The following is a 26,856-nucleotide window of genomic DNA, read 5'->3' on the forward strand; positions in this document are numbered from 1 at the left end:
CATTTCGTCCCAATTTACCCATTCTCTGGCCTGTTCAAGATTGTTCCCCACAACGTATTGATCCAGTGATGCTTGTCTAATTGTAAATTGTAATTTTCTAATTATAAATGGCCCCTTGGGAATCTGTTTCACAGGCTATTACATCCAGTTCTTGGGAAGTTTTTCCTGATACTTATTCCTTAATTTTATGCCCCTCCCCTTAGTTATAACCCAAGAGATCAAGCTAAATAAGTTATCTCCCTGGTCCATATTTACATCCTTTAAGTAGTTGTAGAGTGTGATAATATTCCCCCACCCTTTTGTTGTTGTTAGCCAAACTATGCCTGTTTAGTTCTCCTTGTTGGTGTAATTCTGCCAGCCCTTATCTGGACTCCCTCCAATTTGGCAACTGAACACTGTATTGAATTTGATTTCAGAGTAGGATAAGCATGGCCTTGCCTCCCAACTCCATGATGTGATCTCTTTACATAAGACCGGAATCAAATACTAATTTGCCATGATTTTCCTCTAAAATAAAATAAACGAACAAATCAAGGAATTTAAAGTTATAAAACTGCCATTTAAAAATAATTTTGGCTGCATTTTTAGACTCCTGTATCACAAAAGCAATTCCATTTTTGAAAAGTCCTCCTTATACACTATAGGAAAACTCTGACAGATGGGCGTGCTGGCCTATACTTCTTTTATATGAAATCAGGATCTCTTTTTGTCTTCCACTCCCCACCCACCTGAGGTCTTAATCCTTTGTTTCTGGCATCACAGTTGGTTTCTGCAAGTCAGTGACTGTGATACAACAAATGACATATTATAACCATAGATGGGAAATAAGCCTTAGGATCAGGTGAACTCATAACCAAAAAAAAAAAAAAAAAGACCCTGTTTGCATGTAAATGTCACTAGTCATAAAAGAAACAAGAAATCCCGAAATGAAAATTACTGAAAAATTGTGAACCTCTTTAACACATTTTCATATTTCCCTTGCTCTTTTCAAGCAGATATGTGCTTGCTGACTGGCCACTGAGGAAGCTACCCATAGAGAAGTTTAGCAGTGTGGGGTTGGGAACTAGTGAGAAGCAGGACAGTTCTCACTGAAGTCAGTTTTGTACTTGGTAATTAAAAAAAAAAAAAAGCTTTGAAGCTGGTTTGGGAGAAGGGTAAAGAAGTAAAAGTCACTCTTTCTCCTTTCTCACCAAATCCATGTATAGACTTGGGGTGGAAGTTTATACAGGGACTATGAAGTATGTACCACCCTCCCTGAAGCAGGAACTGTGTTTAGGAGTTGTACAAGAGTTCCATCTTGTGTGCAAAGCTAAAACTAAGATCTGCTTGAGTTTGCAAGGTGAGGAGGAAATCTGATAAACTGAGATCATGGGTGCCAAGTATCATAAGTGAGGGAAGGCATTGTCTTCCCAAACCACCAGCCTGGCCCCACCTGCACTCTGCCCCCAGAAGGCCTACAGTACTGGGGGAAGAATGTTGCTGCTCCAGAGCGCCCTCCCGCTCTAGGGATGTGGAGGCTGGCCCATGCACTGCCCGCCCTCCCCGTGCTCCAGTGCCAAGGAGGCTGGGGCCATGTGCCTTCTGCCTTCTTCGGGCTCTGGAGCCAGGGAGGCTGGGGCCATGCACCACCTGCCCTCCCTGTGCTCTGGGGCCAAGGATGCTGGGGCCACATGCTGTCCACCCTCCCCATGCTCCAGGACTAGGGAGACTGGCAATGCATGCTGCCTGCCCTCCCCATGCTCCGGGGCCGGCGAGACTGGGGCCATACACCAATTGGCCTCCTGTGTTCCAGGGCCAAGGAGGCTAGGGCTCTCACTCTCACCCTCCCATGGTGCTATGGCGGGGGGGGGGGGGGGAAGGAGGCATGGCTTGGCTCCTGGGGGCAGGGCTGGGTTAAAGGGTCAGGACTGGAGGCAGGGCTGGGGACTTCCCTCCCCTGGACCGACCTTCACCCACCATCCATGATTGAGATAGTGACTCTTTCTTTTATGAAGCACTTTGAGACAGATCAGAGACAAAGAATGTATGAGCTGTGTGTTGTTATAATAGTATTATTAAACTGGGATGTGAAATACTAGTTGGATTCTCTTTTCTTCAGACACAGTCATCAGTAATTATGAAATGCTATAACTTGTTCTAGCTGTAGATCTCGAAGTGTTTTACAAGGTTGAGTAAGTGTCATTGTCCTTCAGTACTGATGGCGTAGCAGAGGCCCAAAAATGTAAAGTGCCCCGGGGTCGCATTGTGGCACAGCCAGAACTAAAATCCAGGACTCCTGACTTCTGTATTAAATTTAGTAGACAACAGTTGGGATCTGAATTTAACACTTAGATTTTACTGATGATGGGTGAGGAAGATGAGAATCAAGCTCTCTCCTCCAAGGGGATAACAGTACTTTAAATGCTTGCTTTTGTCAAAGCAGTAAGCAGATATGATACCAAAGTTGCTCACCATGCAAACATAGGCAGCAACAAAATGTGGTATTTACAGTCTCTACATAATCTGCATTTTGATGCAATTTTAAGAGGTAGTTATATTGACATTTCTGTATGTTAAGTATGGTGACCCCATGGTGCAGCAGTAGATGATAATTCCAGACAGGATGCCCATCTTTGTGATCAGCTTCTGTAATCCTACTCTCCAAGCTAATGGAGATTAGATGTGTCAACCTCAGAACATTCCCAAGTGCATGTTTTCTGAATGTAAACACCACTACCCAATTCACCGCCACTGGGATCTATCGAGAAACACCCTGCACTGGACTAGCAGAGGGTGCGGGTCAGATTTGTTAGCAGAGCTGTGTGTGGGGAGACTGGGTCTAGCAAAATAGAAGCTGTTACAGTCAAAAATCATGTGCTAGACTAAGAGACTGTGGGGAAAGCGTATATAATACAGGCTGGACATATACCTTGCTTTTAAGCATTCCTACAATGGTAGTTCATAGCCTGAGAAACATTGGTAGTCCCTGAGAAATATTTCACAGACATCATAGGGCTGATTGGGCAGGCCAAGGAAACAGCCTTGCTGAATGTCTCCTGTGCAATGTATGTCATTCAGGCACCTTTTTCCAGTGTGTATGATCTTTGTCCATGTGCTTTAATGCTAGCAGCAATAGAGCAGCCAAAGCACATGGAGATGGGGTGGGAGTGGAAGATAAAAGACCTTCTAATACTTTCACTCCCTCTTCCCCTTGGATTCAACAATTCAAAAGCACATGGGGGAGGGGGGGCAGAAAGGAAAGAACAAGAAAGGAGGAAGAGAAGGAACAAAAGAGAGAGAAGGAGTGAAAGGAGAGAGGGAATAAAGAAGAAAGCTACAAAGAAAAAAATGACAAAAAATGACTGCAATGTGGTAGGTGGTGTTTTCTGTCTTTAGATTTGGTTTTTGTTTGAGAGAGAGAGAAGGAAGGTATGCTCTTAGCTATCATTCTTTTCTTCATTTCTTTTCACTTTTTCTCTGTCCCTTTAAAGAGGTATGTCTACACTGCAGAGTTTTTCTGGAAAAACAGCCATTTTTCCAGAAAAACTACACTTATGTCCACACTGCAATTATGTTCTTTCAACAGAAAGTTGAAAGAAAGCAGGGTTTTTTTCCAACAGCGGTAAACCTCTTTCTCTGAGGAAAAAGCCTTTTTCCAAAAGAGCTTTCGGAAAAAGGTGCGTGTGGATGGGGAACAGGGTTTGTTTTTTTTTTCGAAAGAAGAGGCCTGCAGGAAAAAGCACAAGTGCTCTGGTGGCCACTCCATCCATAGTAATCACAACTTAAATGAGAGATAGTGTCCAATCAATGTGGACATTATCTTTCGAAAAAGCAGATTGCTTTTTGGATGTGCTTTTGCTGTGTGGATGCTCTCTTTTAAAATAAGTTTTTTCAGAAGATCTCTTCGGCTATGTCTAGACTGCAAGCCTCTTTCGAAAGAGGCTCTTTCGAAAGATACTTTCGAAAGAGGCTCTTTCGAAAGAGAGCGTCTAGACTGCACGTTGAACTTTCGAAAAAGCGGCTTGCTTTTTCGAAAGAAAGCACCCAGTGAGTCTGGATGCTCTCTTTCGAAGAAGCCCTATTTACATTCAAGAACACCTTCTTTCGAAAGAGGAACTTTCAAAAGAAGGCGTTCTTCCTCGTAAATTGAGGTTTACCGCCATCGAAAGAAAAGCCGCGTTCTTTCGATTTAATTTCGAAAGAACGCGGCTGCAGTCTAGACGCAGGTGAGGTTTTTTCGAAAAAAGGCTACTTTTTTCGAAAAAACCCCTGAGTCTGGACACAGCCTTCCAGAAAAGCTTCTTCTGAAAGAAGCCTGCCGTGTAGACGTAGCCAAGGTGACTGGAACTGGGTCCCTCAGGGTATGTCTACACTACAGCGCTAATTCGAACTAACTTAGTTCGAATTAGTTAATTCGAACTAAGCTAATTCGAACTAACGCATCCAGACTAAAAAACTAGTTTGAATTAGCTGTGCTTAAAGGGTCCCGACCCCCACTCCGGACAGACAGTTCTCAGGGGTTCCCCGCTTGCAAAGCAGTCCTGGCTTGGATTGCCCAGAGTACCCACACTGGGCACATCACAGCACTCAGCCATCAGACCGGCTGCACTTGCCGCAGGCTGCCATCTGGGGAGAGGGAGCAATTGGGGGGCTGCAGGAGAGCTTCCACCCCCAGAAGTCCGCAGAGCCAGCCCAGTCCTCCCCATCGGGGGCTCATACCCCATTCCTCCCACACCTCCTTCCACTTACCCCTCCCTAGACCCCCTTCCTGATGTACAAAATAAAGGACATGTGTGGTCAAAAATAGAATCTCTCTTTATTGAACAAAACTGGGGGAGACTGGGAAAAGGAGGTGGGAGAGGGGAAGAGAGAGGGTGGGAGAGGGGAGGGCAACTACAATGATCAGAGGTTTGGAACAGGTCCCATATGAAGAGAGGCTAAAGAGACTGGGACTTCTCAGCTTAGAAAAGAGGAGACGGAGGGGGGATAGGATAGAGGTCTAGAAAAGCATGAGTGGGGTGGAGAGGGTGCATCAAGAAAAGTTCTTCATTAGTTCCCATAATAGAAGGACTAGAGGACACCAAAGGAAAGGAATGGGTAGCAGGCTTCAAACTAGTAACAGAAAGTTGTTCTTCACAAAGCAAAGAGTCAACCTGCGGAACTCCTTGCAGGAGGCTGTGAAGGCTACAACTAGAACAGAGTTTAAAGGGAAGTGAGATCAAGTCATGGAGGTTGGGTCCATGGAGTGCTATTAGCCAGGGGGTAGGAGTGGTGTCCCTGCCCAAAGTTTGTGGAAGGCTGGAGAGGGATGGCACGAGACAAATGGCTTGGTCACTGTCTTCGGTCCATCCCCTTCAGGGTCCCAAGGGTTGGCCGCTGTCGGCAGACAGGCTACTGGACTAGATGGACCTTTGGTCTGACCCAGTACGGCCATTGTAAGCTCAGGGCTCAGGGTCGGGGATCTCAGTGGACCACCTTGATTTTCATGCACACCTGCTCCTGGGTGGCCAGCCTGGCAGCTCTCCTGCCCTAGATGGCCGCTTTCCTGTGCCTAGTGCGGAGGTCGTGGACAAGGTCCACGATGTCTGCACTAGACCAGACAGGTGCCCGTCTCTTGCGGTCCTGGGCAAGCTCCCAGGAACCGCCAGCCTGGTCCCGGGTAGAGGGGGAGAGCTGAGGGCATCGGGTGGCTGGCTCGAGCTGTGCCAGGTGCAGGGTCTGCTAGCTGGGTGCTGGCAGGCTTGCACCTGGCACGGGCACCGTAGCCAGCCCGTGCGCCTTTAAGGGGTCCATGGCCGGGAGGGGGGCAATAGAGTTTCCCTGGTGTTAGCCAGAGTGGCCACCAGGGAAAGCTGGGGAGGGCTAGCCTCCCACTAGTTCGAATTAAGGGGCTACACAGCCCTTAATTCGAACTAGTAAGTTCGAACTAGGCTTAGTCCTCATAGAATGAGGTTTACCTAGTTCGAACTAAGCACTCCACTAGTTCGAATTAAGTTCGAACTAGTGGAGCACTTGTGTAGCGCCTATCAAAGTTAATTCGAACTAACGTCCGTTAGTTCGAATTAACTTTGTAGTGTAGACATACCCTCAGTAACTCTCATCAGACTCTTTGCAAATTGTTTCATCAGTTCCATTGCATAGCATGTGAATGAGCCCATTTTGTGCATGCAAACTATTGTGCCCACAGAGTTTCTCCTTTAGAGAAAATAATTGGTTGGCTTCAGACTAATGGATTGAATTTTGTCTTTTCTCTCTCTCTTTCTCTGTCTCTCTTTCAAGAAAATTCGTCATCTTTCCAGGAGGATGAAGAGGTAGATATGGAGGCTGTGAACTGGCAGCTAAACAGCACCCCAATGAATGGGCACTCTCCTACCCCAACCACAGCTCGTTTCCCCAGCTGGGTGACTTTTGATGACAATGAGGTCAGCTCTGCTTCCCCACAGAACCTTTCTCCCTTAAAATCAGAGACCTCATCAATAGCAACGCAGACTGCAGATGTAAACTGTAACCTCACTGCATCCTTTAAGAGGGAGCGCCCCAGGAGCACACTGGTGGACCCCACTAAAGTTCAAAAGCTAGATCTCTCCTCCTTAAACAGACTGCCTTCTGTTGGAACACCTCCCTGGAGTGCTACTAACCCCTTCTTGGATGAGACTCTGAGGGATGTCCAACCCTCACCCATCAACCCATTCAGTGCATTCTTAGAGGAACAAGATAGGCGATCCCACAGCTCCTCTCTCTCTAGTGCTCCAGGCCATAGCCAAAGAGACTCCCTTATTATTCTCTACCAAGAACCTGACACCATCAGCTTCAATGAGTCAAGCAAAAACTTAATCCACACAGGTGCTGTCGAGCAGCTCAAACAACTCCGAATTGGGGATCCAGATCACCTGAGCAGCACAACTCTGCCTGATGATGACCCCCTGATGCCATATGAGATAGTCAGCACATTGCTGAACTTGGCCCCACCTCAGCCCACAGATGGCTGGCCAATGATGCTTAGGATCCCAGAGAAGAAGAACATCATGTCATCTAGGCATTGGGGGCCGATCTACGTCAAACTGACTGAGAGTGGGTATCTACAACTTTTTTATGAAAAGGGACTGGAGAAACCATTCAGAGAATTCAAACTTGAAATCAATCATGAAATTTCAGAGCCCAAGCTCCAAAACTATGATGAGAATGGAAGGATACACAGCGTGAGGATAGACCGCACCATCTACAAAGAGAAAAGGAAGTATCACCCTAAACCAGCAGTCAGCCATGCAGCAGAAAGGGAACAAGTGATAAAGCTAGGTACTACTGATTATGAAGACTTCCTTAGTTTCATCAGCACAGTTCAGGATATGCTAATGGACTTGCCGGCCTCATCATCAGATCTGAGCACAGTAGGATTAAACTATCAAGAGGAAGAAATCACTGTTGATGTGAAGGATGAATTTCATGGCATCTTGGCCAAAGGAGACAATAGGATTCTCCAGCACAGTGTGCTGACTCATATTCATGTTCTCAGCTTCCTTTCTGGCCTCGCAGAATGCAGGCTGGGCCTTAATGACATCCTTATCAAAGGAAATGAAGTTGTTGCACGGCAGGATATCATGCCCACCACTACCACCAAGTGGATCAAGTTGTATAACTGCCGGTTCCATTCGTGCGTGGATGAGGAAGAGTTTAACAGTTCCCATGTTATCCAGTTTAATCCCTTGGATGCTTGCCGATTCGAGCTGATGAGGTTCAGGACTGTGTTTGCTGAGAAGACTTTGCCTTTCACTCTGAGAACAGCAGCCACTGTCAATGGTGCTGAAGTGGAGATCCAAAGCTGGCTGATGATGTCTACTGGGTTCTCCTCCAACCGTGACTCACTAACTCAAGTCCCTTGTGAAAATGTGATGGTCCGCTACCCAGTGCCAAATGAGTGGGTGAAAAATTTCCGCAGGGAAAGTGTCCTGGGCGAAAAGTCTTTGAAAGCCAAGGTGAACAAGGGTGCCAGTTTTGGATCAACCAGCCTATCTGGTTCTGAGCCAGTAATGAGAGTAACTTTGGGAACTGCCAAATATGAACATGCCTTTAATTCCATTGTATGGAGGATAAACCGACTGCCTGACAAAAACTCAGGTGAGTAGAGTGTACTGTGTCTGTGTGGATAAACTTTAAAGGAAAGATATGCTTGAGAAGGTTGGGGACATTGGAATTATATGGGACAGTAGATAAACAGTTGTCCTTCTAGAAGGTTCCCAGGGACATCAGTTGTCTGAAATGGCTGGTTGTCTTCCTCATCCTAAATCTTAGTTTAACGTGTCTTACAAAGAATCACTTGTTTTGATCCAACCATTTTGGTGTAGCCACATACAAATATGCCTTCCAGTCATGGTTTTATCAATGCATTCTGGGACTTATACCTCAGCTTTCCCATAATGCACTACACTGTGACTGAGAACAAGAAGTTTTTTGATAACTTCCAAATGTAAAGCACTGTACTGTGGTATATTAGGGGGGCCAGCTGAATCATTGTATCTTCATCCCTGTGATTTCTTATTCACAATGTTGAAGATTGGACTGATGTGAGATAAAGATATCACTGCATATGTTGCAACCAACTGGTGCAACCAGTGCTATACACATACCACGTATGGTGGCTGTATGTGGACATAGGACACTGTGTACAAGCTAAAAACGTACCAAAGCTACATCTTTCATCTGGTGTGTATAAGAACTAAGACGTAATTTCATATTTAAAGGTACAATATCAAGATAAATCATATACTTTAACAATCCTGTGTTTTATTAGTTATACTTCTAATTATTAACATTCAAGTAATCTGCAAAATCTAATTAATTTTTTACCGCCACTATCATTTGTTCACTTTCTGCCCTTTATCCAGGTTGGGCAGTGAAATTTGATCAATATAGTTTACTTTCTGTTTATAGTGAATTACCCTTTCTGGTTCTCATGCCTTTGGCTAATGCTGTTCATTGTATCAATGCTGTTTAAAACACTGTCTTATTTCTGTAGCTGCTTTACAGGGCAGGTTCCTGCCTATACTTTTTTCCTACAAGACAAGTTCTGTGTTGCTCCAGACCTGGTCCTTTCTGAGAATATCTGTTCTCATTTGGCAGGAGGGAAGGAAAGCACTAAACTAGGTGCTTCTCACCTTTTGGATCACTTTTCAGCTCAATATGGGCTCCATCACAGAGTATAAATCTGGAGACAAATCACCCTTGATTTCATAAGAGGCTCTGAGAGTTTACTTTGGAGGAAGACTAGAAGCAAAGAGTAGGGGGAATAAACAGAAACATCAGGATGAAAGACTAATCTCATGTCAACAACAGCATGACTGGGGAAAGATATACTATCAATCTGACCCTAAATACAAGTAAATATGTGCTTGTTAGGAAAATTCCACTGTGCCACCTGCCTCACCCGTCAGGTCAGGGGATGAAATTCAGTGACAATTATTCTTCTCTGGCACCAGCCATCTTAGGATCTTAGCATGCTTTACAGACATACAGCTGGGAAAATTGAAGCCTACATAGATTAATCATATGTCTGCACTTCAGGCTAGAAGGCATAATTCTCAGCCCAAGGTGGCATACCCATGTTAGCTCTGACCTAGCTTGCAGGCTAAAAATAGAATGTAGCCCTATCAGTGGCAAGGGCTAGCTGCCCCGAGTACATAAATATCCATGTTGTTGGCAAGTATTCAAGTCTGCTATCCTTCAGACTACCACAGTTATGCTTTATTTTTAATGTACTAGCTCAGTCACTGGCGCATGTATATGTCCTTGAGCTGGAATTTACACCTCCAGCTCAAAGTATGGACATAACCTTAAGTGACTTGTCTAAATTCACACAGCATGTCACTAGCAGAATTGTTCTCAGACTCCAGAATTCTTGACTCTTCTGCCTACTCAAGCCATTAGTGATGCTCGCTTACTCACTTTTACCTTATGTGAAATGTTAACTCAAGTCTCCAGTTCTTTGTCCTTGTCTGTCTGTGAACTTACATCTGCCTCCCAACAGGGGAGGATGAAGCTGAGATGAAGTCCCTGCTGTTGGAGTATATTGCTGAACTTCTTCCCAGAACAGCTTGGTAAACTCTGTTGCTCTTATCTTCCCCCACAGTACTGAGCAGTAGAGACACACACGGGTGCTGGGGAGGAGCAAGGGTGCCATGGCTGCAAACAACCTCTCCTGTCAGGTCACAGTGTGACATCAGGGAAAGGAAAGGGGAGCAGGCATTATGACATGGCCACTTTATCTGTGAAAAGTAGTCTGGGAGGGAATCTCTACTAGGCCTAGTATAGTTTGAATCCTTGCCTCTCAGGGACTATTTATATTTCTTGACCTCACTTATCCTATGGCTCTATATGCTCAAAATATATAACATTTTAAAAAACCACAGAGAGCTCCCTGAATGAATAGAGACCCATCCATCTAGCCACCCACATCCTTCATGCCTTATCAAAAGGTGGGCTGTACTGGATGCCCTGAATGTTGACAAATCCAGGCTGTAGTAGACCAAAGAAGGGCAAATTTCACTTCAAGGATCCCCATCAAAAATATGGTGCAGCAGCCCCCTGCAGTTTAAATCAAGGAGGATCTAGCTGCCTGTCCTCACTGACTGCTACTAAAGGTGGTATTAGAGCAGGGCTGGGCAAAATGCGGCCTGGGAGGCCGGATCTGTCCTGCCTAACACTTTGATCCAGCCTATGGACTGCATTGCGCTGTTTTCTATTTATATCCTGCTATCCATGCCACTGAATTTCCAGATAGGGTTGCCACATGTCCTGTATTGACCCGGACAGTCTGGTATTTTTACCTCCTGTCCAGTAAAAAAAAATTCAGAAAATACTGGATACCTAAAATGTCCAGTATTTTCTGATTTTTTTTCCCCCAGCCAGGAGGCAAAAATACCTGGCACCCCTACAACACACCCAGCAACTGGGCCTAGCCCCTGGCCTCCCCCCTGGACCTCCGACACCCCCTGCCCCTGGATCCTCTACTTACCTGATTCTGCAGGGAAGCTAAGTTCTGGCTTGAACAAGAACACAAAATGGCTACCGGCAAAAAGCCTAAAGACCAAGGGGAAGCAATGCCTTCCCTGGGTCTTAGTGCTCAATAGCTCCCCTGTTCCTATCCCTATTCTGACTCTGCACTCACTCTGAAAGGGACCATGCTGTTTTATTATTTATTTATTTATTTATTTTTGCTTAAGAAAAGTTTCGGAGTCCTTCCCTCCCCCCCAACAGAATTTTTCCCCAGTTTTTTTTTTTTGGGGGGGGGCTTCAGTATTTTTGGTTCAACCATCTAGCAACCCTATTTCCAGGCGGTGGCTCAGATAGCAGGATCCTATTTAAATGGTTCATGGTTCCCCGTCGTGGTGCTATCCCGGCAGGGGCTGGGGCAGCGAGCCTTATAAATAGCCACAGCAACCCTGGGTGGCTGCAAGGCAATGTGGTAGCATCACAGCCGGGAGCCCTTTGCTGTGTTTTTAATTCAAGGCCTCCAGCCCCAGACAACTCTGGGAGGAGGGAAGTCCCCAGTCCTACCTCTTCCTCCCCAGGCTCCATTCCTTCCAGGGGTAGGGAAGCTGGCCTGTGACCACATAGCAAAATTCATTAAGTGACCACCGGCGAAAATTATTGCCAACCCCTGTATTAGAGGGGGAGAGTGGTGGGTGGGTCCTTCAGATAGCCAAGTCCTAAACCATTTAACCTGGTGCTCACTTGCATTTCATAAAATCCAAGCTCCAGTTTCTGGGAATTATTCCCGTAGCTTCATTACCTTATCTAGGTTTCCTTGTCTTTGTGGTCCTGATATGAACAGGCCCTGTGCTCTCCAGCTTTTCAGCCTTCCCTGAGGGCCATCTGTGAAAGCATCTGGGCCATTTGCTTGTGGCTACAAATTGAAAAGCGTACAACTGAATCAAACAATCCATGTATTTAGCCTTTGTTTTTCTCTTGGAAGCAACTAATGGCAGGATTCCACAGAATATGTGGCTGAGCTTCTTCCTAGAACAGCTTGATAAACTCTGTTGCTCTTCTCTGATTCACAATGAACATGTTGACTCTGGCTGATAAAGGAAGCCTGTTTATAGGCCCCATAGAGCCTCAGTTACAACTGGATGTGATCCAGCACAAGAGTACTAGCATGTGTTTTTACCCTCTGGCAATGAAAGAAGAGTATTAAGAAAATAGCTGTACTGAGGCTTTATGATCATGGGAAAAAGCTGTACAAATAAAGCAGAGGTGTGACCCAAACCAGAATTTTGGATCTAGCTATCCTGAACTGTGGAGTAGTTTGGCTATTGATCCAGTCCCAAGCATACTTGCTGGTCCTAACTGTAAAGTGGGCCAAATTAAAACTCTAGATCTTACCGCCTCTGAGCTTTGGGGACAGTTTAGAACCAGGTCCATTCCAAACATGGCTGCTTATGCCTATTTCTGAAACAGATAATTTTCAACACAGACTTTATGATCAGGAATGAGTGAGAAAGAAAGAGATATTGGTGGCTCAGAACGGCAGGAAGTCCAGAAGATGATGAGTTTGCCTGAAGTCTTCTCTTGGTTTTACTGCTGAATTTTATGTGTCTTTCAGATTGAGGGATCTGATTGGGTATGATGGGGGATATACAAGTATAATGAAGTTATATTTTGCAACCCCTGGTCAATTAGGGTGCGTCTAGATTACATGCCTCTGCCGACAGAGGCATGTAAAATAGGCTACCCGACATAATCAATGAAGCAGGGATTTAAATATCCCCAGCTTCATTAAAATAAAAATGGCTGCCGCGCTGTGCCAGCTCAGCTGATTGTCAGCACAGCACGCGAGTACAGACATGGATCGGTCGCCAAGGGAAGCCTTTGTTGACCGCTCCTGTAAACCTCGTTTCACGTGGCATAAAGGAGCGGTTGACAAAGGCTTCCCTTGTTGACCGATCCACGTTTTGACTCACATGCTGTGCCGATGATCAGCTGAGTCGGCACAGCGCGGCGGCCATTTTTATTTTAATGAAGACGGGGATATTTAAATCCCCGCTTCATTGACTATGCCGGGTAGCCTATTTTACATGCCTCGGTCGGCAGAGGCATGTAATCTAGATGTACTCTTAATGACTGCATGGGTTCCTTATTTTTTGTTAAAACTTTTGTGTATTTTTCCATTCACAGAAGTTTCACTTATATAATGTAAGTGCAAGAGTGGGCATCAACAGTAAATGTTTGAATGATGTGCTCAGAGAAAGAGGCTAGGGACAGCTGATCAGCTGTTTGTCGGCTCAGCGCGGCAGCCATGTAAATTTAAATGAAGCCGCAATCATTTAAATCACGGCTTCATTTGCCTTTGCCTATCTGTCTAATCTACATGGCTCCGTCGACGGAGCCATGTAGTTTAGACACACCCAGTAAGAAGTCCTTCAACTCAATATTATTTCGATATAAAGGCTTGTAGTGTAGACACGCCCTATGTTATTTAGGAATAACGTCAGTATTCCAGAATAACGCTGCTGTGTAGACATACCCTCAGAGAACAAGAAAGTATGTTCCTTGTCTTAGTTCAAAAGGTTTTGGCTCACCCTAGCCTGGCTCAGCCATTGCATGAAAAGTGTTCCTGAGCCTGATAGTCCTGGGCTAAAGAATGCTCTGTTTTAGTCCAAACTATTAAAGTTTGACAAGTTATAAGCAACTGAAAATAGACTCTTATAATGGGAAATACTGAGCACATTTAACAATCAGTGCTCTCAGTTCTGCCTGTAAATGGTGGAACTGTCTTTCTCAAGTGGTGGTGTTGACTCTTGACAGGGCAAAGTGATCCTCATCACTGGACTGTGTACTGCAAGATCCTGCCTTTGGCTGTGCCCATACCTGATGCTGCCCACAGTGCACCAGTGCAGTATATGGAAATTGGTTGGATATTTCCTTCCTGATCTTTGTGTTGACTGGTTTATATTCATTTAGTGAATTCTCATTCACTGAAGCCAGTCTAGAATGATCAACTATCATCCCTGCAGATTGTTTACTTTAGTCATTTCTGGATGCTCCATTTGCACTGTAACTATTATAACTTCATAACTTACTCAGACAGTCTCTGTTTATCACTTTTTTAAGATGCTTCTTGCTGTGGGGAGGGGGGGTTCCCTTGTTGATCCTCACAACAGTTTTAAGTTTTATTTTCTCTCTCTCTTCCCAGCTTCTGGCCATCCCCACTGCTTCTTTTGCCACTTAGAGCTTGGCTCTGACCGGGAAGTGCCTTCCAATTTTGTCTGCTATGTGGATGTGGAGTTTGACATGCCCACTACTTCAGCATCCAAAGCCACTGTTAGGTCCATCTCTGTAGAGGACAAGACTGATGTCAGGAAATGGGTCAACTATTCAGCACACTACAGTTACAAGGTAAAGTGCACAGTTGGCAATCTCTGCAGCAAGCATAGCTGTTGCACGATTCGTTTTTCTTTAGATGTATTTACTGCTGGTGAAAGAGACGATTTATCAAGGTGAAAAAGAGTCAGAGGTAGGAGCAGAACTCTTGAATCCCAGCCCTGTGCTTAGATCACTAGACAGCCCTGACTGGTTGCACTTGGAATTTCTGTATCCATCACTGCCAAACAAGTACCTGTTTAGTGACACAGGGATTCCTTATGCTTTTCTGTAGTAGTATACACCTTTCTAGCTTCAGCAATTTTGCAAGTATTCTAGTCAAAATTAAGTATTTCTGTACTTTTTAAATGTGATGGGCTATTAACTGACATAAATCAGCATAGCTCTATTTGTTTCTATGGAACTACACCAGCTGTCACCAGCTTAAAGAGATAGGGTCAATCTTCAAAAGTACACAAGCCCCATTTTTAGAAAGGATTTATGAGACTTAGTCTCCTAAAGGCCAGATTTTTAAAGGTATTTTGGTACCTAAGTATAGTTGGTCATGAATTTCTCAACATTTTGGGGGGCTGGGTGGGAGGGGGAGCAGATTTGTCAAAATCACTACTTTCTGTAGAATCATACTACAGGCAGTCCCTGGGTTACGTACAAGATAGGGACTGTAGGTTTGTACTTAAGTTGAATTTGTACTCAAGTCGGAACTGGCGTCCAGATTCAGCCGCTGCTGAAACTGACCAGCGGCTGACTACAGGAAGCCCGAGGCAGAGTTTCTGTGTCCCGGGCTTCCTGGAATCAGCTGCTGATCAGTTTCAACAGCAGCTGAATCTGGACGCCTGGGACAGAGCAGCTGGGGCACTGCCAGGTAGGTCCCCGCAGTGCCGCACCTCGGCGCTGCGGGCACCAACCCGGCAGCACCCCAGCTGCTCTACCCCAGGTGTCCCCAAGTCAGCTGCTGCTGAAACTGATCAGCGGCTGATTCCAGGAAGCCCGGGGCAGAGCAACTCTGCCTCGGGCTTCCTGTAGTCAGCCGCTGGTCAGTTTCAGCAGCGGCTGACTTGGGGACGCCTGGGGCAGAGCAGCTGGGGTGCTGCTGGGTTGGTCCAGTAGCGCCTAGGGGCGGTGCTACTGGACCAACCCAGCAACACCCCAGCTGCTCTGCCCCAGGCATCCTGATTCAGCCACTGCTGAAACTGACCAGCAGCGGCTGAATCAGGACGCCTGAGGCAGAGCAGCTGGGGTGCTGCCGGGTTGGTCCAGTAGCGCCTAGGAGCGGTGCTACTGGACCAACCGGCAGCTCCCCAGCTGCTCTACCACAGGCTGCGAGAAAAGCCTGGTCTGCTGGGGGGGAGGGGGGCGCGCTAGCTGCGCCCCCCCCCCCCCCCACCAGCAGACCATGGAGACGCGGGCGGCGGGACCGAGACCCTGGTCTGCTGGGGGGGGGGGGGGCCAGCAGACCAGGGAGGCACGGAGCAGCTTTTCTCGCCCCGGAGGACGCGGGTGGCGGGACCGCGGCGCGTCTGGGCAGTCCCGCCGCCCGCATCCTCCAGGGCGAGAAAAGCCCCGTTCGTAAGTACGGATCCAACATAAGGCGGATCCGCGTAACTCGGGGACTGCCTGTAGTTTTAAGAAAATGTTTTGTCTGTAAATTTTCATGGATCCAGGATGAATTTCTGGTCAAATCTAGGAGACATTCCAGACTAACACACACCCTGATTCAGAGGAGGGACTTGACCTTGTTTTTTCACACCCTAGCTAACTGCCATAAGCACTGACCTCTAGAGCCAGAATCTGTTCATCCGTTTCTGTTTCAAAGTAGGGTGGCACTAGAGCTTGCAAATTAAATGGTTGCAAGAATTTTTAATGTGAGCAAAACATATTTTCTGAAAACAGTGTTATAGAAAATGATGGAACTTTCTGCTTCAGGCTGAATTTTTTTTAAATACTTGGCATATAAAGTTTTAGACAAAATGGTAAAATTTAGGCCAAGTTGCAAGCAGCTGAAAACAGGTTCTGTAATGGAAAATGTTGGACAACCTTAACTAAGCTGGCACTAACAGCCTGCAGTAAGCTGGCACTACTGGCCTGCAGTAAGCCAAGACAGAGTAGAAAGTTCCTGGCCTCTATCATCACTCTTTCTGAGAACCAAGGAGAATGGACAGCCAGAGTCTTGGACTTACTGCTGTTCATATCATTTTGTTGGTGCCAAGAGATACTACAGTGACAGGTAAATCAGAAGTTCTCTGAGAGCAGGCTGTGGTGTGCTACAAAATTATGTTTCCACACATAATTTTTGTGTGTGAAATACTTATCCTAAGGTATTCAGCCCAGCATGTTGACTTCATTTATGACTATTCAGAGATGGAGTGTTTATACACAAATGGATCTGAACTGTTTTTATTTTACTCTTGAATGTTCTTGAGTGTGTTAAGCTGTATATGTTTCATTGTAAATTTTCTGGGATACTATTGTAGATTGGTGCTATTTAGAAGTACGGTTACAGGTTGTATCTCCCTAAACCATGACTCTCTGGTCTAGCAACATCTGTGGTGTGGCAGACCATGGATGTTCCTGGACCAGAAAGCCCAAGGGCAGGAAGGCAAGTGGTGGGCAGAAGGCTCAGGCAACATGGGGAGCACAGTGCCAAAGGGCTCAGGTAATGCAGGATTCCGGTGATTTGTCTGGGAGCCCTGCAGCAGCGGGCTCTGGCAACATAAGGGGCCCCGCAGCAGGGGTTCAGCCAGTGTGGGGAACTCCAGTGGCACAGCCAGGAGTCCTCCAGTGCAGGGGGCTCAAGCAGTGCAGGGAGCTCCAGTGGTTTGTACACAGCTGCTCCCTGTAACAATGTGCTACTTAGAGAGAACTTGGGGCTCTACCGGTAGCACATTGCTACAGGGAACAGCTCTGTACAAGCCATAGGCAGTGCATCCAGGAGCATGGCAGGGTCTCAGGTGTTGGGGGGGGGGGAGGAGCCCTGCAGCAGGGTCTCAGGTGGTTCAGAGAGCCCCATGGCACTGCTAGAAGCCCCGTAGCAGGGATTCAGGTGGCACAGGGAGCTCCAGCAATGCAGCCAAGGCAGCACGGGGAGCTCTGCAGTATGGCTAGGAGCCCTGCAGCAGGGGGCTCAGGTGGCACAGCTGGGAGTCTCAGGGCTGAGGGGTCCAGCCAGGGCTGGCAGTACAGCTGACTGAAGGCATTGGGATCCAGCTGGGGCCAGAAGCAGAGTTGGCAGGTGCCTGGGAGGCCGATGACAGGGGACTTTCCCGGTCCAGCAAATTCCATTGTTTGGGACTGACCAAGTCCCGAGGATGCCGGGACTTGGTCCAACTTGTATTATTAATTAACAGTATCAGATATTACCAAGCTAAAAATCTCTAATCAAAACCCCTTTAATTTTCAGGAAGGGTTGGATTCAGATCTTAGGATCAAAGTCAGGTTCTGCAAGGTTTTGGATCTAAAACCAGAAAGTAGATGGTACCAGTATCAGTTTCACTGTGTCTAAAGGCATTCATGGACAGTTCCTTTCATAACATTTTGATCTCAGGTTGTGAGAAATTGTACAAAATTGCTGCCAATTTGGATCTGCTCAAAAGACTGAAGCATTGTTCAGTCTCTAAACTCTAAACCTCATCTGACCTTAAACCTGTACTAAACCTAATCCAGATCTGAAACCCCTTACTCAGACCATATCTAATTATAACCTGTGGTTGAAAGCAAATAATTTCCCAGCCTCTGCAATAATCACAAGAATATGTTGCCTGAAAAGAACATAAAATCAGAAGCTGGTTAGAACTTCTTGTTCTTTTCTTTCCTTTTTCAATACAGATGTTTCTCCTCTTCTTTTCTTATCAGGTGGAAATAGAACAGAAAAAGAACTTGAATCTTGATCTGAAGGGAGCAGAAACTGAAAATCCCAAGGAATGTACTATGCAGTGAAGGAAGACTAGTCTGCAAGACCCACTGGAGGAGCAGTAATGTCAGTAGAACGAGGTGAAAAGAGCTGCAACACCTATTTTCTGCTGCAAGAAGTACAAAGCAGTACTTTTTTAAAAATGCACTTCAATTTGACTGTCTTGACTTTCCTGGCTCACTATGATCTGTATTTTGGCAGGAGATTCATTGGCAGTTTGTTTAGAAGAGCTTAGGGATTTGCTGGAACATTTTAAATTCATCCAGTGTATTGACCGAAAGACTTATACTATATTCAAGCCTGCCTTCTTTTCTGGCACTGAACTATGTTATGTTAACAACCATAGCCAAAACAGACGGCAACCCTGACCTCGCTTACAGTCTTTGCCTATCATTTGAATGTTTTCTTGTAAAGCTGGTGGTTTTCGTCATCAGCAGAGCCTTTGCTTATGATGTGGAGAATAAAACTCTTTGAGAGCTAAGCATTGGGTGAACTGAGGAGCAGCAAGGGGGAAAGTGGTATATGAAAAGATCTTTCTTTTATGAAGTAGTCAAGAGAGTACAAATTTCCCTGCATTGAGAACATGGTAAACACCAAGGAAATAAACAACAAATAATATAGCTGATTATCTGACTCTTCCCAATCACCTTTATCTCATCCTCTGAACCAGAGTACTAAAATAATGCAAAGTTTAATAGGATCTCGATTAGTCATGAGAAAACTTAATTTGGTCTTAAGGTTTTCACTTGCTAGTCAGATTCATGCCATTAGCTTGACTGAACATATGATAGCTACTTGTAATAGAGAGTGTGAAGAGTATAGCAGAAATCTAGAAGAGGCATTACCAAGATGAGATCATTCCTTTCTAGAATGATATATGAGGGAAATGGATTTTATTTTAACATTTTCCTAAATAGTTAAATAGACTGGTTATTGGTCTTGTGTTCCTGATACTTTGGAAGGCATTGTAAGAAGTAAATGTTGTATTTTAACTGTCCTTGCAATACAATGTTGCTTTCAGGTTCCATCCTAACAGTACTTCTTATCCAAGTAAGCCTACAGTGTAACAAATGTGTGTACTATAGACACAATTATGTTTTAAATCACACACTAACTGGAACTAAAAACATCTTTATCACAGGGAACTAAAGAAACCTCCTCTCAGTGGAAAGTAGTAGCAAGTCCTTTATCTTTTCCCTAGACCAGACTGTAGAAGGCAAAATCACTCACTCAGTACAGATTCCAGTTGAGTTGTAAAATGTTCACAATCCCTAATTTTTAAAGTTGTGAAGCTGACCTGTTTGCTTCCCTGACCAAAAGTAATAGTCTTTCTAGAAGAATATAAATCCTTTATCTTTTTAAAGGGATGCTGTTAACTTAAAGCTATGTGGTCTTATTAACATGCTAATTCAATACAACAGAGACACTTTTAAAATTCTAAATTTATTTTTCATTATTTGTGTATTTTTTACATTTTACATTTCACTCAATGTGGGTCATAGAAAATGGATTTTTATTTTGGCCCCTTGGCCTCTGGTTTCACTATTAAACTATGTCTACACTACAGAGTTTTTCACTCTGCCGCATCTACAGGATGCATCCGCTTTTTTGGATCAGTTTCCGAACAAGCGGGTGCACTCTTTTGGAAGCCCTGTATTCCTCATTTTATGAGGAATAAGGGCTCTTCTTTTTCCCACATTCCCCTGTGTAGACAGCCAAATGTTGGAAAAGCCTCTTCCAAAAAAGAATCGAAAAAAGGTATGCAAATTGCAATTCACATTTGCGTACCTTTTTCTGAAAAATAACTGCAGTGTAGACATAGCCTGACTTCCATCAACAGTGTTGTCATCAGCATTCCCTGTAAACTGTGAGCTTGTACAGCTGGTCAGGAGAAATTCTGATTCCTTCCAGCTGATTGACAGAGCATCCACAACTAGGATTTTTGTCTGTAGTGGTGGTGCACATTCACACAAAACTCAATGTCTATACAAATATTCTGCATATGGATGGAAAACATTAGAGAACATGTTCAGGTTCTGAATGCCACATGGGATTATTTACACTTAGACTACAAATTGCTTTTGTTAACAATTACATATAAAATGAGAACACTTCCAATGCCCTCTTTTTATATATACCTAAATTTTAAGTCTAGAATGATCTGACAATGTCCCTTTAAAATCAAAATTTAACAAAGAAGGTTCTTTTTTTTTCTTTAGGTAGCCATAAGGCTACAGCATCTCTGGCAAAAGCATATTTCTAAAACATGATTAAAGGCCAAGGACTTATTACTGGGCATGATGCAAGCCCTACTGAAGCCCAAGTGACTGCTCCAACCTCTTCATTTCATAGTAAGCATTTACGGTATCTATATATAAATGGGAACACTCATACTCACCTTTGTAAAGTATTTTGGAGATGGGGCATAAAAAACACTACTGAAGCGCTAAGTATTTGTAAAATAAAGTTGCATAAAATTAGAGAGATGTGCCTAAAACATCCAAATCACCCCTGACTCTGGAGGAAGATTCAAAATCTGAACATAGATCCAAATTTCTTTACAATCAGCTGGCTTGGACTTTGAATTTGTGGCTCAGGTCCATCTTTGTATAAGAGTTTCCTTCTATTGTTCCTAAAACTCAAAACAAATTTTTGTTTAAAAAAGTTCAGATAACTTTTGTTCCCCTTATTTTTTATTTTCACTGTTGCCTCTAGAGCACTAGTTTCTGGTAAAGCCTAAAAAAAGTAACAAAATACAAGAAGTGAATGTGTTCTCAGGATGCTATTGAGGAACTATCGGAAAGCTCATATGAAAGAGGCTGTCCTTATTAAATGTTAGCCTAGATTTGAAGATTCAAGAAGTCTGGCTAGCTTAGATCAGTAAATGAGATTTTGCATGCTTTCCACAAACTCTGAACATTTGGAAATGATTCCTAGTAATGACTATAAGAAATAATTAAGCAATAAGATTTGACGGGCCTTGAACAGAGAGGAAAATCACAGTTCTCCATCTCTATTTTTTTTTTTACACAGTTTAACATGTATGGCAGTCCAGTCACAGAGAGGATCCCTTTCCAACAAATGAGATGATAGAGACACAGAGGTTTCTATTCTTGCTTCACTACTGTCCCCCTCCCTCCTTTTAATTCAAAATAAGTTAATGAAAATAAAACTGTGAGTCTGATTCTGATCTCACTCACACTCGCAGCTCCTGAGAAACCTACTGGAGTTCAGTGAATTAAATCAGAATGGGGTCTTCTGTTTTTTTAAAAACTATATTAATCATCTTGTGATTTCTAGAGAATATCCTTGATAATTTTTTATTATGCAGTCAGAATGTACAACGTTCAACACCAACTCTCAAGGCCAGATTTTCAAAAGAGCATTGGGCGCTGGACTGTTTTGAACATCTGGCTATAAGTGTTGCAAAGTGGTAGGGGGTTGCTGTATGGTGGGAACTCTTTAAATAGGAGTTGGCAAAAAAACAATGGTGTTTCACCAGGATTAGTCCCTGGTAGGCTGTTGCCACTATAGATATCTGTGCCTCCACAGGTACAAGTGATCTCAGCTCACATTGGCTGGGAATAATGAGCTGTGGCCAATAAAAGCCACGATCCCCATACCTGTGGAGTTGCAGGTAAATACAGCAATTTGGGGGCCTACCAGGGGCTTACCCTGGTGGACCAGATCCAAACACGGGCCAGTATTTGCCCACCCCTGCTTTAAAATCTAGCACCAGGCCTGAGGGCTGAGCAGCTTGAATAGCTGTCTGTTAGTGCCTTTAGAGGGCTACACAGTCTTAAAACAGGACCAACCCCTGTTTTAAAGAGTTCCCACCATTCAGCAACCCCTTGCTTATGGTTCTGAAGTGCAACATGAAGAAAAATACCTTCAGTGCACCTGTACATTTATTTCCTGAAGCTATTTCCACTCTGAACCTCATGTTTTCTTTCTCAGTTTCATTTTTGTACAGTATGGCTTATGCTGCAGCATAGTTGGTAATGGTATTTTGGGGGGAAATCCACACCAGGTTTCAGAGAAACAGAAAACCCTTGATCAGAGTGACTCAAGACAAATGTCCTCCCCTTGAAGCAAAACTCTTCTTACTGATATACATAATATTTAATAACTCTAGAATATTATTCTAAGAAGGACAAAAGAAAAAAGGCAAATTCATCCAAAATACTCCCAGGCTACGTCTACATTGGCATGACTTTCCGGAAATGCTTTTAACAGAAAAGTTTTCCGTTAAAAGCATTTTCGGAAAAGCGCGTCTAGATTGGCAGGACACTTTTCCGGAAAAGCACTTTTTCCAGAAAAGCGCCCGTGGCCAATCTAGACGTGCTTTTCCGCAAAAAAGCACCGATCGTCATTTTCGCGATCGGGGCTTTTTTGCGGAAAACACTACTGTGCTGTCTACACTGGCCCTTTTCCAGAACAGTTTTCCGGAAAAATACTTTTGCCCGAACGGGAGCAGCATAGTTTTTCCGGAAAAGCACTGATGATTTTACATTAGATCGTCAGTGCTTTTCCAGAAATTCAAGCAGCCAGTGTAGACAGCTGGCAAGTTTTTCCGGAAAAGCGGCTGATTTTCCGGAATAACTTGCCAGTATAGACACAGCCCCCTAGATTGACGATAGCTGCTGCATTTGAAAATTATTCAAAATAAAGTTATCAATCCCCATTAAAGATTGGGGAAATTTTAGGGCTTTTCTCTGCATGTGCTGTCATATGAGCAATGCTGAGATATCATTTAATCATGATGTACATTATCTTCTGGCAGGGAGCTGACTGGAATATCTACTTGACAAGACCATCCAAGAGTTAGAGGAGCCACATGCCCTCTTGACTCATGAGCTGCTAAGTAAAAGTCCCTCCTGGTTACTTAAGTATTAATGAAAGGATCAATTTCATTGCAAAAGGTCCTGATAGTGAAAGAAAGGGCACCAGCACAAGTAAAGTCCATCTCTAGAGCCTAATTATTTTGTTAGTTGCTTGCAGGAAACTCTCACTGCTGTCAGTAGCACTTAGCACACTTAGCACTTGATCCTGATATGTTATCTTAATTTCAGGGGCTAGCAGATTCTAAAAGATGACACTGCCTAGGTCAGCTTTTGCAGATTTTGCCTACATGATTTTTATCAACCTTGGAATGAACAGAAGCTACTGATCATTTATTGAAGATCTGTACACCATTTTGCCTAAAGCAAGTTGCTGTGAGCTTGAGCCTTCAGGGGCAACAAAATTTAAGTTGTTCCTAACCTTTTGCCTCAAGCCTCCACACAATTCACAAACTCTTGCACTATAGTGATGGACTGGTTTGATTATTTTGTAACATGTTCCTATCTTTTTGTTTGTTAAATAAGAAAGTCTACACACTGGCTAACTCTGTAGATATGGTTTAATTTTGTTGTGACAGTTTGTTTTTTAGCTCTAGAGTGGGAAATAATTTTTATTTGAACTGTGGGAAACTGTTAATAAATGTAAACACAAAACACACTTTGATTGTGAAATTAAAGCTATGTCCTGTATCCTCCATATCCTGCTGCTCTGATTGCACTGTGCTATCAGCCTAGGGCTCCTGGTAGGACAACTTTTTTGAAGGGACATATCATAGCAATAATAGGTGATACAAAGAAAAGGAATATTTCAGCAGAATAACCAATCAGACTGTAAAACTGTATCCAAGGGAAATGCTAAGAGGAGTATCACTTGAGCCTTTCAGTGGATCCACAAAACAGTAATGACATAATCCTGCATTTGTGGGTGCAGTCAGGACCAGGTGACTTGCCCTAAGTAAGTTTTTCCATCTTTAATTCAGGAGGTGTGAATGAGTTACTATTAGAAAGCCATTTCCCACACAGAGAACTCCATGAATGTCTGGTCCTATAGCAATGGTATGAAGGCAACATTTGCCTACCCTGTTCCCAGGACAGTAAGTGACATGAGGAAGATTAGCGGGAAGGCATGGAGGAGAGCCTGTAACTGAGGTTAAAGTCCTGTTTACAAAGACCTTTGCCATAATTCTTAGGATTTTTCCACACTTGGATAAACCGCATATCAGCTGAGTGTGCTGCAGCTTCTGCCAAGGTCACTGGGACTGATGCCTCTGTTTGTGTCTCACTCCTGGCACTTCCTGCATCATACTTAAGACCTTGGTTGCTTTATAAATCAAAGAAAACTAGTCCTCCCTCATAAGAGCTCTTTAGACACAAGGCTGATTTGCTATCCTCCTTCCCAGTTCCCCCAAGTATGCTGTGGTAAAACAGAGGGGGGATGAAATAAATGATTTTCTACTGTTGTGCAACTGAATTACATGTGGAACAATTCCATGCAGCTGCTGTTCAAGTATCAAAAAAACTATTAAGTGAAAGCCCATTAGCACGGTGGTGAGCTATGGCCCATGGCCTGCATGTGACTCATTGGGGTTCCATGTATGGCCCAGGCACCCCCACTCAGCCCCCTTCCTCCACAGTTCCTGCATACTGAGGGCCCCACACTTCCCTATTTCTTCCCCTCCCTCCCAGCACTTCCAGAGCCCAATGAATCAGCTGATTTATGGAGTTCAAGCTCTGCAAGGGAGGAGGAGGAGTGGACACTGGTGCACTTGGGAGAGGATGCGAAGAACAGGCCAAGTAAGGATTTGATATTGTAAAGTTAGTATAAATGTTTCTTTTTTTAATTTGAAGTTGATGACAGTTCTATTAATATATGAATAACTTGTTTTGAAATATTCAGCATACCACGTATTAATGTATTTAATCTTATTCTTGGGGTCATAGTTAGTGCACATGGCTGATTTCAATCTTGCAACCCACTGAGACAAAGGAGGAACAAAGTAGGGCCACTCATTAGCTTTGGTTGCCCATTGCTGGTTTAGCAGGCAACAAAGCACAAAATGAGCTCAATCTAGCTAGAGACCAAAAGGGTAACAAGAAAATACTCTACAAACATAATAGAAGCAAGTGGAAAACCAAGGACAGGGAAGGCCCATTCTTCAATGAAGAGGGAAAATAACAGAAAATATGAAAGTGACAGAGGTGCTTAATGATGTCTTTGTTTCAGTTTTCACCAACAAGGTTGGTGGTGATTGGATGTGTACCATAGTCATAGAAGGCAGGAGAGATTCCAGAAGACAAGAAAACGGCAAATATAGTGCCCATCTATAAAAAGGGAAATAAGGACAGCCCAGAAAACTATAGAGCAGTCAGCTTAACTTCTGAGCCAGGAATGATAACGGAGCAAATAATTAAGGAATTGATTGGTAAACATCTGGAAGATAATAAGGTGATAAGTAACACTCAGCATGGATTTACAAAGAATATATCCTGTCAGACTAACCTGATAGCTTACTTTGATGGGATAACAAGCTTTGTGGGTAAGGGAGAAGCAGTATATGTGGTATACCTACACTTTAGTAAAGCACTTGATACAGTCACACACAACTTTCTCATCAATAAACTAGGCAAATACAACAAGATGGGGATATACTATAAGGTGGGTGCATGACTGGTTGGATAACCATTCCCTGATAGTAGTTATCAATAGCTCACAGTCTTGCTGGAAGGGCATAACAAGTAGGGTTCTGAAGGAATTAGTTTTGGGACTAGTTCTGTTCAATATCTTCATCAGTGATTTAGATGATGGCATAGAGACTACACTTATAAAGTTTGTGACAATACCAAATTAGGAGGGGTTGCAAGTGCTTTGAAGGATAGGGTTATAATTCAAAATGATCTGGACAAACTGAAGAAATGATATGATGTAAACAGGATGAAGTTTAATAAGGACAAATGCAAAGTACTCCACTTAGGAAGAAACAATCCATTGCACACATCCAAACCGGGAAGTGACTGTTTAGGAAGGAGTACTGCAGAAAAGGATCTAGGGGTCATAGTGGACCACAAGCTAAATATGAGTCAACAGTGTGACGCTGTTGCAAAAAAAAAAAAAAAAAAGCAAATATCATTCAGGGGCGTTATCAAGAGTATTGTAAGCAAGACATGAGAAGTAATTCTTATGCTGTACACTGCCCTGATTAGGCCTCAGTTGGAGTATTATGTTTAGTTCTGGGCACCAGAAAAGAATGATTTGGAGAAATTGGAGAGGGTCCAGAGAAGTGCAACAAAAATAATTAAAATTCTAGAGAAAATGACCTATGAGGGAAGACTGAAAGAATTGGGTTTGTTTAGTCTGGAAAAGAGAAGACCGAGAGGGGACATAACAGTTTTCAAGTTGTTACAAGAAAAAGGAAGAAAAATTATTTTCCTTAACATGTGAGGATAGGACAAGAAGCAATGGGCTTAAATTGCAGCAAGAGAGGTTTGGGTTGAACATTAGGAAAAAAATTCCTGTCGGGATGGTTAAGCACTGGAATAAATTGCCTAGAAAGTTTGTGGAATATCTGTCATAGGAGATTTTTAACAGTAGGTTAGACAAACATCTGTCAGAGATGGTGTAGATGGTGCTTGGTCCTGCCATGAGTACAGGGGACTAGACTTGATCACCTCTTAAGGTGCCTTCCAGTTCTAGCAATATGTGGACAGTTTGAGATGAGGCAGTGGGAATCATAGGGAGTAACTGGCCACTAAAAC

General features: G+C 43.9%; 1 protein-coding gene across 5 annotated transcripts in view; it reads left to right on the forward strand.

The window, feature by feature from the left end:
- STON2 (stonin 2) overlaps positions 1-26,856 on the forward strand; it is a 132,668-nt gene that overhangs the window by 102,482 nt on the left and 3,330 nt on the right. Inside the window, exons 5-8 of one of the 5 annotated variants that reach the window (XR_012903349.2) lie at positions 6,259-8,094; positions 14,168-14,370; positions 18,205-18,342; positions 20,482-23,800. Coding sequence is in view for 2 of the 5 variants with exons in the window: in XM_075926761.2 (XP_075782876.2) it covers positions 6,259-8,094; positions 14,168-14,370; positions 18,205-18,288 (2,123 nt within the window). In the remaining 3 variants the exon portion in view is untranslated. Of the gene's footprint in view, positions 1-6,258; positions 8,095-10,000; positions 10,071-14,167; positions 14,371-18,204; positions 23,801-24,789; positions 26,226-26,856 lie in introns of those variants that run through there. The other 4 variants (XR_012903348.2, XR_016349604.1, XM_075926762.2 and 1 more) reach the window with 4 other exon arrangements.

This window comes from Pelodiscus sinensis, chromosome 5 (genome assembly GCF_052426305.1).
Source record: "Pelodiscus sinensis isolate ZL-2025 chromosome 5, ASM5242630v1, whole genome shotgun sequence".
In the NCBI taxonomy this organism is placed as follows: Eukaryota; Metazoa; Chordata; order Testudines; family Trionychidae; genus Pelodiscus; species Pelodiscus sinensis.